At 30.0% G+C, this 14168-nt stretch overlaps 2 protein-coding genes across 2 annotated transcripts; both read left to right on the top strand.

The window, feature by feature from the left end:
• Positions 1 to 1116: 1116 nt before the first annotated feature.
• LOC106787583 lies at positions 1117 to 13925 on the top strand. The gene is made up of 13 exons (XM_014750033.1): positions 1117 to 1302; positions 2835 to 2975; positions 3245 to 3430; positions 3535 to 3727; positions 3952 to 4121; positions 4199 to 4456; positions 4974 to 5082; positions 5880 to 6335; positions 8007 to 8281; positions 8448 to 8694; positions 12767 to 13104; positions 13189 to 13438; positions 13518 to 13925. The coding sequence occupies exons 2-13, from the start codon at positions 2847 to 2849 to the stop codon at positions 13760 to 13762; spliced, it is 2856 nt and encodes a 951-aa protein (XP_014605519.1). The 5' UTR covers positions 1117 to 1302; positions 2835 to 2846; the 3' UTR covers positions 13763 to 13925.
• On the top strand, positions 6975 to 9638 carry LOC106787598 (lipid storage droplets surface-binding protein 2). The gene is made up of 4 exons (XM_014750118.1): positions 6975 to 7101; positions 7948 to 8281; positions 8448 to 8694; positions 8823 to 9638. The coding sequence occupies exons 2-4, from the start codon at positions 7970 to 7972 to the stop codon at positions 9107 to 9109; spliced, it is 846 nt and encodes a 281-aa protein (XP_014605604.1). The 5' UTR covers positions 6975 to 7101; positions 7948 to 7969; the 3' UTR covers positions 9110 to 9638.
• Positions 13926 to 14168: the final 243 nt, after the last annotated feature.

Here is a 14168-nt window from a genome sequence, read left to right as displayed (position 1 = left end):
TGCACGAATATTCGCAAAAGCAGCTCTCTCGCAGGATATTTTCAATGTAATCAAACCGATTTACGAAGGAATTGAGCAAAGACGATCTCCTTAATAACTGCATAAAATTTTGTATCTATTGTATAATGATGGATTAATTAGTATTACGAGATCATCCAGATACTAGGAACAGCGATATCGGTTGAAATTGCTGCAATAATTACTGTGTGCAAACTGATGCGCGATGTATCTATCGACTATTCATTCGGAACGATCACTCACTGAAAAAACAAAAACGGCTCGGCTGTCATAAAAATTAACTAGACAAGAAGAAAGGGAGAAATATACACGTATTGAAAGCTAATGGTATGGTTCAGCCATCGCAGACTAAAGGTAAATCAAAAATTTCATGAAATAATTTTATGTGAAACTTTAAACACACTTATATATATATATATCAAAATTACATTTTTTTTAAATTGCCGGAGTTTCATGACTACAGTTTATGACCGATCGACTTAAAATTTATATAGGACTCATATAATTACATTACTTATCGAAACATCTTTTGTCTAATGATCTTTTTTTCTCTGAACAATTTTATCCAAAATTTTACATCGATAACTATCAATTCTATCGTGCACCCCATTTTCACAACAAACAATATTATTTTTTTTTAATATCTTACATTCATCGAAAGATAATCTATCGTAGAAGTGAGAAATAAATAGATTTATTTTCTAGATCAAAAATTTGAGAAGAAATCTATTCGATAATGTTGCACTATTGTACACTAAGCTGTGACGGTGCCATTTTGTGACAACTTGCAATGGAAAAATTTGTAAATGTTATTGAAAATGTATATAATAAAGGCCTGTAAACGAATGTTACTTTGCACTTACCATATTCCTATAAAAAAATTTTCAAAAATAGTGTATTTTTTGTAGCACTAAAGTGACATTATCTCTTAAGCGATTTTATCTTCGTCACAAGACGAAATGCAACAAAAACGATGGTTGTGGGAAGAAAAAAGAAAGGAAAGAGAAGAAAGAGATTAAAAAAAAAAAAAAAGAAAAAGAAAAAAGAAGAAAGATTTTTTTTCAATGCGCCATTACTGTTGCCATTCTGCGGACAGCATATAATCGGCAATGTATCATAGGTCAAACTTAAGAGATAACGTTTCACAGTTCTCTATGTGCAGTCAGCGACGCGTTCTCAAACGAAATACGGGGACTTACCACCATTCCTGTGTCAATCGTGTTGTCAAATCCAAACTGGCGACGCGTGATCGCCTAAGTTTGTATCGTCGAAGAAAATTTCAAGGTACGTACAAATCATTATAATTTTTCAATACTCTTTAGAAAGAGAAGGAGGATTTATCGTTCCATATGTATAATCGTGATCGTACACACGAGTGTATAAAGAGAAAATGTTTATACATAAGTGATATGAGATAGAAGTAAGATAAACAAAATGATAGATAAATGAATTTATAAATATTATTATAAATATTAATAACGATTGTGAGATCGTTAAAGATGATAGCCAATAACAAGTGTGCCTATGTAGAATATTTTCTGTAAATGAATGATATTACAAATTTTTATCCCGTTTTATAAACGATTAACTAACTCTTTTTATTTATCATGATTATTTTTCTAAAATAAGATCTAAAGTCAAATAATTAGAAACAAAGGAAAAGATAATTTGGCAATAATTAGAATTATTGAACGGCTCATTGTTGAAAAATAATAATAATAATAGCGTACGTTCAAACTCAGGAGATGTTCGAACACGATATTTATCTATTTATATACATAGATAAATACATTTACATATGCGTGCTTCGTTCAGTCAGCCCACTCTCGCTCTTTCTTTCTCTTATTCTCATTCTCTTATTTTCCTTTAAATTATCTTGCTCGTCTTATTCTTAATTGCTTGCTCATTCGTTCTTACTTTCCCGTGTTATCTGCTTCATGTTATTATTATTATTTTCTCGTGCTTGTGTATCCGGCGAAATGACGCTAACTTTTAATCGTTAATTAAAACGCCGCTCATTTAGATGAACGATTCTTTCAATGTATCTTCTTTCTTTCTCTCCTTTTTTTATTTATCTGCAGAAAATATCCAAAGAGAAGAAACCAATCGAACGAATGAAACAAGATATTCTTGCACCTAATTCGCGATCATGTAAGTTTTTAAAAAAAAAAAAAAAAAAAAAAGGATAATTAATAAATATATGTTTGATAAAATAGATATGTAATATATAGATTTAATATTATTATGCAAAAGTTTTCGTAAAAACGGAAAATCATCATCGCCGCATTCTACAAAAGGTTAAAATGATTTCGATGATCTTGGATAAATCCGATAAAACATTCGGGTCTCTCGATCATGACTTATAAATAATCTCTCTCTCTCTCTCTCTCTCTCTCTCTCTTTTTTTCTCTGTCTTACAGTAATTGAATAAAAATATTAAAAACATAAATAAAATGATATTAAAAATCGAATTTTTCTCATAGAACTGATCTTTCGTCTCGTTTGACTTTTACGATCGTCGTGAACCGCAATAACGACGATGTTACTAATCGATAAAACAGGAAAGAGAAATGTCATTGCTCTTCGTCGTGCGATGTGGTATCTCGTCGTTCATGTTTGTTTCCTTTCCTTTCTCTTTCTTTCTTTCTTTCTCTCCCAAAATCCAATTCCTTTCAATACAACGTTGTTCAAATTTCATGATATATATCCACGTACACACGTATAAATAAATAGAATATCCCATATAAGGCAGAGAAACGTGCGATCTTATTATTTTGCAAAAATATATATTTTTGTTCATTTTTATTTTATTTTAGCGACGGCCAACAATGGCGCCAAGCAACAAAGTACAGATTAATTCGGATCTATTGCAGTTTGAATCTATAACAAAACTATCGAATCTGCCAATCGTCGAAAGTAGCATACACATCGCTGGACATGTTTACAAAAGGATAAAGGTATCATCGGCTTATCTTTCCTTCTTCGATTGGTAATAACTTCATTTTTCGAAAAATTTCGAGTGATTATCGATTACGAAAGTTGTTTCTTCTTTTTTCTTTTTATAGATAATTATTAATCATTTTTGTTTAACCTTTTCCTAATTTCAACTCACTTTTGTAATCATTACTCGACTTCTCTTATTCTTATTTGTTTTTTAATAATCTTAATTCTAAGAAATTTCCTTAATCGTAACGGAGTAAAAATATGAAAAATAAATCGTATTTAGAATGCAAATGTTTTGATGAATTGGAGTCTCGACGCAGCTGAAACATCACTTGCCCTGGCAGCTGCTTCAGCTAAACCAGCGATCTTTACTTTCAATGGACCAATCACTACGATCGATCAATTGCTATGTAAAGGAATCGATATAGTTGAGCAGAGAGTACCAGCAGTACATATTCCTCCGCAATATGTAATTAATTATTGATTTTTTTTCTAAAATTCGTTTCTCTTTAAATGGCAATGCTTATATTATTTAAATGGAATAATTTGTTCCATTTCTTATTGAACTTATAGATGTACTGGTACACTCGAGAATACGTAGCAAATAAAATTTTAAGACCAGTTCTGCTGCGTGCTGGTAGTATGAAGCAAATTGGGAGTCACGCTGCCAGTGTTGCAATCGATACATTGGACAGTGCTCTAACTATGGCAGATCAATACGTTGATCATTATTTACCTGATGATTCAACTGATAAGACAGTTGATGGTATTATTTCTTTTTATCGTTAATCTATTATTTAAACTCTTTATCAATTTGTTTCAATATATTTCTAATTCTTCTTGAACACACACACACAAATTTTCATTATATTAATTTGATTTATAAATAAATGCCGTTATAAGCATAGAAATAATGTAATAAAACGGAACATATTCATATAAATCATAAATATATATATATATATATATATATATATATATTTATAATAGAGGTTGATGCAAAGGAAGCTGTTAGCAAAACGACTCGTACTATTCAACACGGTGCAAGATTTTCAAGAAAATTACAAAGAAGATTAACACGTCGTACGATGGCTGAGGCACGAGCTCTCAAAGAACAAGGTACCGAATGCATTCACGTGTTTCTTTACGTAATTGAATTGGTAAGTACTAATCTCTTTGTAAAATGATATAAATCACTTTTTGATTAAAATCTAAATAATTGATTTTTCTTTGTCAGATCGCAAGGGACCCCAAATTAGCGTTTCACAAAGCTAAAGAATTATGGGCCACATTGAGCCTACCCGAACCCGAGAATCAAGCGCGTCCCACAACTTTGGAACAATTTTTCGTTTTATTAACAAGAGAAGCAGCAAGACGCATAGTTCATCTCGTGAATAGTGCAGCATCCTTAGCTGCAAGAACGCCACGACGGGTTGGCAAACTCCTCATCAGGATTTCCCGACGTTTATTGACGTTAACGGATGCCACATTGAAGGTCGAATCATCGAATTCTAGATTGAAAATTGGCCGATCAAAACAGTGGTTTAATATCGATCTGACTTCTCTTTCCTTTTATGTTTTATATTTCATCGATTATAGTATTTTTCATATCAAATATTACATCACCTATGCGATATTTTACAGTTATAGTTTAGAATCGAATTTCGACAAGAAAAATAGAAATAATACGGATGATGAATACTGATTCGTAAGTCAATGATAATGGAATACTTCCTTCTTTTCTCAAAAGAAAAGAAGAAATTCAGATCGATCCGAAACCACCCTAACGGATTGCAATCCATACATCATAAATAATTTCAATATTATATATTATATAAATAAAATCTTCTATATCAATTCGGTCATTTATAAGATAAAAGAAAAAGTACAAAATAGTCGAAAAAAAAAAGAAAAAAAAAAAAGAAAATAAAATAAAAAGATACTCTCTCGATAAATAATAATGTTACAAAATGAGATAGAGAATTGGCAAAGGATTTGATTTTGGTGCGTAGGCGATATCGATTATCGGGACAAAAGAGACGACGCAGACGCAACAGATGTCCATGATGCTTCGTTCGGTGGTACGGAAGCTCGGAACAAACACAAATAGGTTGCTGGTGCGTAAGTACTCAGTGCGACGTCGGCGACGAAGACGAGGGCGACGACGGGCTCCTCGACGTCGTATTTACTCGAGAACAGTCCGTCGTTGTTCGAACGAATCTTTCAAATGATCTAACATTATTACTTTTTATCACTTTTACCTTCCTTTTCTTTCTTTTGTCATCCTTGATCACTCTATCGAGACCGAAGATACTGAACGAGGATGCACTTAATGTGTAAAGAAAGGAAGATAATTATCGGCACGGTTCTTTCAACGATAATTTTTTTTAATTTTTCATTTTTTTTTTATGTTCTTCTAACGAAATTTATTATAATTACAATTAATATATACATATATATACGTAGATAGATAATATTGCTTCTTTGTTAACGTTATATCTTCTTTTATTTTTTCATTGAAATAAATAATCGGACAGTAATACCTTGTTACAATCTTTCCCATCTCAACGCGTAAAATCTGAAAGAAAAATGAAGATATAAAAATTACAAAAAAAAATTAAAAAAGAAAAGAATAAATAAATAAATAAAAGGAAAAAACGTGCCGTGACGATGATGATTTTCTTTTAACATTTTTGATCGCATTGTAAAAAGAAATAATTTCTGTTCCTTGATATTATCAAAAACAGCAAAACTCTACAGAGTTTTTGAAGTTTAATGAAATATCTTGAATATATTAATTACATGAACAGAAACGATTATTAGAGATCTCTCCATTTTTTTTCATTAAAAACAATCAGGTCGTATTAATTTTGGAAAAAAAACACCGGCTCACTTATTCCCGAGCGATATTTCTTCAGGAACTGCTACCGGCACTACTTGCTTATCCTCCGAGCATGAAGGATGCAACAACTTCAACAACGACGGTGTCAAAAAAGACAACGGGAACAGGAACAAGGACAGGAATAGAAAAGCCAACAACAACAACAGCCACAGGAACAATAGTGACAAATACGACGTCAAAGTCGAACCGAGCACAAGATCTTCAACGGAACCACAGCAACCACACGTCGATGACTTCCAATTCTCCGGTAAACGGTATCGAGTAACCAAGCAGAACCTGGAAACTGTCTCGAGCGGGTTTCTTTCCCCCTCAGGGAACGAAAAGCTTCTCGATTACGCGCCAAGGTCAACGGCACATAGAAATGTTATTACTACTACTACTACTTCATCATCATCAACGTCATCTTCATCATCATCATCATTGTCATGTTCTTCTACTTCTTCACGTAAACGTGTAACCAGCAAACGTTCTTAACCGATAACGTGTAAACAAATGAAGATAAAAAATAAGGAGAACGGTTTCACTTCAAATTAACCGAGAAAATATGTCTAAGACAAAAATCATCATTTTTATTAACTTCTTTTCTATTATAAAACTAGATTACATCTATAACACTTATTGTTAGAAAGAATAAGAAAAATAAGTGTGTTATCACGGTAATATCAACACGATCGAAATTTTCTTTTTCTTCCTTTCTCATTTTCTTTTCGTTTTAATGTTGATTTACTTCTTTTTTTTTTCCTTCTTTTCATATACATATATCTAAATACGTAATCCATAATGATTCGGGGTAATAAGATTAGGAGTTTAGAACGAGGAAAAATCATCTCACCGTTTTTAACAATAATCGTAAGTATAAGCGTCGGATAATTAGTTATCTGTATTGGTTTCCTACTGTAATACGATGTTATTGCTATTGGTGGAAAAATAAATGTATCTATAAAGTTAATGAATCGTCGTTGTGTGTGTGTGTGTGTGAAAAGTTTTATTTTAAATTATTTAAATTATACTCATGTTTTTTTCTTTATAAAATCGAATTCAAAATTTTTTACGCGCGAATCGAAATTCAGTCGCCGTGCGTACTGCGCATGCGCGACGCGATACCTCGAAAACTCTCAATAGATGTACGAGGTCAGATACGCGTCACCCACCGCGAGGGAAGGACCGTATTTTTGTTTTGTATTCTTGTCAACACGTGAACCTTCGAAATTCAAGAATTACAAATTACTTTCAAATACGTAAGTATAACATTTATTTAACAGATATTTTATTAAATAGAATTCTACTATTTTTTGACAACCGTTTAGCATAAATTATGATATATGTTATACCTTTGTTTATAAATAACTGCATTCTCTAATATTATAATTGTATGCATATATATATATAGCGTGTCTATTTTACGTTCATATAATGGTACCTTAAAAAATTTACAATTACTCTACATATTTTCATATATAAGAATAAATAAATTGACTTATCTCGTATATAAGTTATCGTATCGACATTTTATTTATCGTATTAGAAAATTTTGTTTGCAAATTATTTGATTAAATAGTACAGGACTTTAAATTAATGAAATCATGATAGATAACAAAGTTTCCTTGTTAAAAATTCACCGACACTAGCTCGACGGATATTTCTAGACTTTCGTGAGTTACTTTTATCTTTTATAGAAGGGTCGTTTCCGTATGAGAAAGTAGGAAGAACGATTCGCATTCACGTACATATCTCTACACAATTTCAATTCGTTGACCTCGTCGAGGCTCATCGCAATAGAATCACGTCTGTTTACAAAACGTATTAAACAAATATAAACCCTCGATATGCAATAGTACCAAAAATTGTTATTGTCACATTTATAGTTATCTTATTAATATATAGAGAATTAATTGAGAATTAATTGAGAATTACTATGTAATATTACAATTAATGTATATTTAAAATTCAAACTGAAGATTGAAATATGCCAGACGATCAAATCAAAAATAAGGAATTATCATATGTATCTACACGTGGATGATAAGATTTAATATTATCAAAGAAAGATATATCCAATGAATTAATGTGAATAATATTCTCAGGAAATTTGTCATCTAAATCAAAATGGCTACTGAAATTGCTCAACTACCTCATATTGAAGTTTTCCATCGTGTTCTTGAACTTCCTATGATCGGAATGGCTTTTAATAAATCGGTAGAAACTTATAATAAATTAAAAGACTCTCATTGGCTAGTACATTGGGCTCTGACCACAGCCGAGAGTTCTTTCGAGAGTGCAACCAGGCAAGCTGTACCCATAGCCGCCCCCCTAGCTAAGAAATTCGAGAATCCTATTCATTTTGTCGACCACACGCTCTGCCTCGGTCTCAACAAAATCGAAGAAAGAGTCCCATTGGTGAAGGAGAAACCCGAGCAGGTGGGTAAATCGATCTTGCCTCGTGAGAACGCAGCAGGAAGAACCTAGATATAGAAATTATGATAAAAATATAATATCTTTTTTCCGTACCTTTTTCGTTTCGGAAAAAGATATCTTATCTTTTTAAGATTACCCTATTTAACTTATTTTTTTAATTTCTTTTTAGATTTTAGCTAATGCTTACGATATAGCCGTAAAAAAAGTTCAACCGGCAGTTTCTACGATCTATCACGTGAACGGCGCTTTATTAGAGCAGGCTACGAATCTGAGAGATATCAGCTGGAACAAAGCTAATCAAATCTTAGATACTCAATATGGTATTGAAGCTGTTAAAAAATTAGATAATACCGCTATAATCGTGGACAAATTGATAGACGTATATTTCCCTGCCATTGGAAAGGAAGATGAAACGGGTGAGTTAAAATAAAAATCGAAATAAAATAAATAAATACATGTATAAAGGAAAAAGAAAGAAATTAAGAAATAGGTATGGAGAAAGGTTGAAAGCAATTAAAAATAGCATTGAACTTTCACTGAACAGATGCTACAGTGAAAACAGAGGAAGAAGACAAACTACTTCATACTTTACAAACTGTTGGCCGTTTATCCAATAAAGCAGCTCGACGTGTTTATCTAAATATATGCCAACGCACGAAGGAACTTAGCAAAGAAAACCTGAGAAGATATATCGCTTTTCTTTTGGAATTTTTACAACTCACACAGTACATACACGCGATCAATGATAAAGTTATCGAATTAACGACTCCGAATAAATGCGAACAACCCAACCAACAAACACCGACTAACCAAAACTCGAATCAGAATTAAAAGCTTTTTTGTTTTTTAATAATTTGTATCATTTTATCTTTTTATATATTTTTTATCGTGATTCATAATATTTCGTTTATATAATTAATATCATTTATCAAACATATTTTCCTTCGACAAAGAAAAAATATTATTCGTAAGAACAACAAAAAAAAAACAAAAAATAAATCCATAAATCAATTAATATAAATCATTCAAATAATGATTTTGATATTTCTGTTTATATCATGTTTTCAATAATGTTTTAAATTGTTTATTTTTCCATGGTGTTTTTCTAATTTCTAGTCCAAAATCTAACGTATTAAAATATTTTATGTGTGTTTAACATAATAGTATAAAAAGGAGAAAAGATAGGCTTTCCTAATTCATATAGGTATTATATAAATCACAATGTGATAACTCATAGAGAAGCGTTTCAACCTTTGAACTTAATATTCCAATGACAACACTACGATCTGGCTGATTTCCTTGTGTTGTATTTCGATATCTTACAAGAGATAAATCGATCTGAACAAGATAATACATAAAATTGTCGTATTTATCATTAGTACAGTTTTTAACAAGTTTTTTTACAAAGATTTTTTTTTAACAAATCTTTTTTACAAAAAAATAATTTACGAAAAAAAATTAATGAATTAAATTTAAAGAAATACATTGTATTTTAGAATAATAATAATAATAATAATAATAATAATAATAATTCATATACACATATTTATATAAGAGTAATGTACAAATAAGAATATATTATACTTTTAATATGTGTATGAATTAATTAATCCATTGACTATTCTTATCGATTGGTATAGTAGTTTACGATGATACAGCATCAATGATACAAAAACCTAACGCAACGTTAGTCTAGAGTTGCATTTCATCATGACTCATATTTTCCCGCTAAATCCGATTAACAATATAATTTATTTTAAACGGGTGCATAGTACAACTTAACGTGCCCTCTATTATGAATCAACACGTAATTCGCAGCAACAAGTGCCAACGTTTTATCTCCACGTCATAAACTCAACGAGATGAAAGATTATATTCTACTGTGTACATCTACTGTAATGCGCAGAAGGAACAACAGGGATGTATCTAGAAATTCATCCTACCAATACCTAAATACGTGGGGAGGTTGACAAGTTTTGAGTCTAACATAGAAAAAGTTATTTCGGTCAGATTTACTTTTATTTTAAAAAGAAATAAAAGTTTTTTTCGAAATGCAAAATTTATCTTAGCATATTATTTTTATTAATTAATTCTCTACGTTAAGGAATAAAAATTTTAAGACAATGTATGTACGCCATATCGAAGAAACAAATTTTTGGTATCCTCCTAGAAAAAGTATCGCTTTAAAAAATTAGATTAAAATAAAAATCTCGATACATTGATATATGACTAGTCTCACTGGACTCTATAGTGTTTTTAAAATTAATTAAATTAAGCTTAAATTAATCTAATTGAACTATAAATTAAGATTACACTCTAACCAAATTAATTCCGTTCTTATTAAAAGTAAAAAATAATCATTATTAATATAAAAAAGAAGCATACCTTAAGAATTTAATATGAATTTTATATTCAGGCTTATAAAATTTTAATGATATAAAAAAACTTTGAATTTAAAATAACATGTAAAAATTAACTTATGAAGCAAAAAATAAAAGAAAATAAGAACAGGGGTTCTTATTTTGATCGATACGATATTTAAGATGGCGCTGCGTTTGTTCTTGACCGGTGTTTCGTTCTTACTTCTTCGTCGTTTATTGGTGCTTCCTCTTCCTACCGACCAACGAAAAGGTATTATAAAGAGATGACTATTCACGTAAGCCGACAATACCAACGTTCAGTATCTCACCGAACAAAGTGAAACGTAATAGGTGTTCATCAAATTACTTGAAAACGTTTTGAAATAGTGTTTTTTTTATCGTAAGTCTGTTCTTCAAATTAAACTAATGATTCATTAAAAAATATTAATATAATTTAATATTAGATGTATTAGAAGTTAAAATAAAGGTAGATAAAATGTATTTTAGTCACAATCGAAGTATCTTTGTAAAAAAGTTCTATATATGTATATGAGTAGGTGTGCACGTACGCACAGAAATATCTTAAAAATTCCTAATCTTCACTATAGACAATTGTGATTGACACATCAAATTATTTCTTAGCTTTTCTATATTCTTTTTCTTTTTAATTTATTTCGTTTGAATTCTAATTATTCTTTATCACTCTTTTTCTTATACTTTTTTATGACTTTGATAACAGTCCTACATACGTGACTGGAATTTGAAACTTTTCTCGTTAGTTTCAATATTCTTTGCAAAAAAATATCATTACATCATCTTTTTGATTGTTTTTCTTGAATAAAATTAAGAATAGTAAATTTATATAATGTATTTCTATTGTATTTTAGGTTATATACGAAAATACAAAGAAATTCCATTGGATTGATTTTTTTTTCAATTAAAAATAGAACTCAATTAACTAACAACGATTTCGATTGTTTTTCTTTCTTTCCGTTAATTAATTATAACTATTCATTCAATATACATTTAAAAATCACTATACTGTCTGCATTTTACTGTTCCATTTTTTTGTTACTAATAATTTTCCCGAATTTGAATTCGATAAAATAAGTCGATAATCGATCTGATAAATATTTAAATAAAGCAGTAACAACTTTGACTATTTTGAGATTTAATTAATATAAAGAAAAAGAAAAAAACTTTCTTCTGTTAAAGCGTTATGAAAGTATTATTGACAATGAAATTATTGTCTAGCTTTCTCGTCGAGAAAGTTTTAAGAAGTTTGTGTTTTCTAACGTCGATTGATCATTCGATCAATTCTGTTACAAAGACTACAAATTTATAAAAAGTCTGATTATTTAATTTCTTTTGTAAAATATATAAATTAAATTGATGTACAATAAAATTATGAAAAATGTAAATAACTAAAAACTACTTTTTATTATCAAAAATTATTTTTTATTATACGCCAATGTACAATGTACAATGTGTTTTCCTTATTGTACGCCAATTTACTCTTTGATTTTCAATATATTTGATAAAATAAAAATTAAATAAACAATTGTACTTTTTACAAATTTGCAGAGGATTTTGTTATTAGAAAAATTAATCTGTGTCAATATTATCGTTCGGCACTGAATTTATTACGTATATGCATATTCGATATAAATTTATCTAGCCATGTAGGTATTTGTTAGTAACTAAAAGAAAAAATCAAGGACGTCTTAGTAAAGTTTTGAGACGTGTACGATAAATAACAGGAGTCCAAAGTATAATACTATTCAAAATCTGACGTAATTATAGTGTATTGATCAATTAGGACAAAATGAAAGGTAGAGGAAAAAAATGTGGTAAATAAAAAAGATAGATAATAACAAATCTCCAATATACTTCACGGAAAAAACAATACTAGATAGAAATAATGATAAAAATTATTTGTAATCGATGAAAGGTTCAAAGTCAATAATATATAGTAAAAGTATATAAAAATATTTAAAGAGAAAATATTTATACCCTTTTTTATATATATAAATTAACTAAAGTAAATATATTTATATATTAATATAGTAAAACTTAATGCATATATAAATTAAAAATGTACAAATAATTATTGTTCGCAGAACCTGAAAAGAGAAAAAATCCAAAATGTCGGAAACTAAACAAGAAAACAGTTCAGGTCCACAATTGGAGGTATTAAATCGAATGAAAAAAATTCCCATGGTTCATACGGCTATAGAGAAAACAGAATCGACGTATACTTACCTAAAAGATTCGAATCAACTGGTAAACTGGGCTATGAAATACGTGGAAGCTGGATTTAATTATGCTACTGCAACAGCGGTACCGATCGCAGCGCCATTAGCAAAGAAATTTGAAGGACAAATAAATGCCGTTGATCAAAAACTATGCGAAGGACTCGACATTGTTGAAAAAAAAGTTCCAATTGTCAAGCAACCACCGCAAAAGGTTTGTGAAAACTATGAATTTCGATGAATCTAACATAAATGTAAGTATGATAAATAAATAGATAATAAATAATTTATTTATTAGATTTATGACGCTGCTAAAGCTGTAATGAGTAGTCCTATTCATCCGACGATAGAAAAACTTCATTCTTTAAAGACATCGGCAACTCTACATGCTTCAGCGTTAAAAGAAATAAGTATAACAAAAACTAACGAATTGCTGAATACTCAGTTTGGTAGCATGGCTGTCCAAGGTGTAGATAACACAAGCGTTCTTATCGACCGTTTGTTGGATCATTATTTCCCAGCTGTCGATGGAGAAGAATCGACACCGAGTATGTGTTACTAACGTTTAACTATTAATCCTAAAAGAATTTGAACACTTATTCTATTCTATCAATTTTTATAATACAGATCCAGTTTCTGCTGAGGAGAACAAAATCTTGCATATCGTTCAAAGAGTCGGACATTTGTCTACGAAAACAGCCAATCGCGTTTATCATTCTGTTGTAGCACAATTGAAAACTATTACAGAGGAAGACGTAAAAAATTATACTTCCAGCGTTTTGTCGATTCTTCACTTAACACAATTCCTATCTTCTGGACAAGAGCAAACGGAAGAAAAAACGAATTCAGCACCTACACAAGAGAAAAAATGAACGCTCTCTCTGTTAACGCGATTATAATTGTTATTATTTAACAATAAGATATAAAATCGAATATTTTTTAGAATTATCGCTATTTATTTATATATGTACTATGTTTCAATGCACAATGTTTAATTATGTATACATATGCACAATTAATCAAAGATCAAATTTTCATTTATTTTTCTAATGTTTGATTTATCGGCCGAAATGCATTATTAATGCAATTTTTGAGCTACGACTGAATACTTACGTGTGAAAATAGGAAAAACTTTTTTTACGATAGAAATCATAGGTATAATATTTAAAAATTATTGGTCAGAGTGATATTTATTGTAATTAAAACGAACATTGCGAATGGCTTAATGTTATCAGTCTACAGAAATGTTTTCTACATGCAACGTATTGTATATATATA

This window comes from Polistes canadensis, unplaced genomic scaffold (assembly GCF_001313835.1).
Source record: "Polistes canadensis isolate GaletaPanama2010 unplaced genomic scaffold, ASM131383v1 scaffold_107, whole genome shotgun sequence".
Lineage (NCBI taxonomy): Eukaryota > Metazoa > Arthropoda > Insecta > Hymenoptera > Vespidae > Polistes > Polistes canadensis.
Note: the sequence above shows the minus strand (reverse complement) of the source record. Positions and strands in the feature narration are given on the sequence as shown.

Excerpts from the sequence above, each read along its gene's own strand:
- LOC106787583 (XM_014750033.1), top strand. The coding sequence starts at position 2,847 with ATGGCGCCAAGCAACAAAGTACAGATTAATTCGGATCTATTGCAGTTT. Across the intron at positions 3,728-3,951 it reads AACTGATAAGACAGTTGATG|AGGTTGATGCAAAGGAAGCT; the intron begins GTATTATTTCTT and ends TATTTATAATAG. Across the intron at positions 4,122-4,198 it reads TTCTTTACGTAATTGAATTG|ATCGCAAGGGACCCCAAATT; the intron begins GTAAGTACTAAT and ends TTTCTTTGTCAG.
- LOC106787598 (XM_014750118.1), top strand. The coding sequence starts at position 7,970 with ATGGCTACTGAAATTGCTCAACTACCTCATATTGAAGTTTTCCATCGT. Across the intron at positions 8,282-8,447 it reads TGAAGGAGAAACCCGAGCAG|ATTTTAGCTAATGCTTACGA; the intron begins GTGGGTAAATCG and ends ATTTCTTTTTAG. Across the intron at positions 8,695-8,822 it reads TGGAAAGGAAGATGAAACGG|ATGCTACAGTGAAAACAGAG; the intron begins GTGAGTTAAAAT and ends TTCACTGAACAG.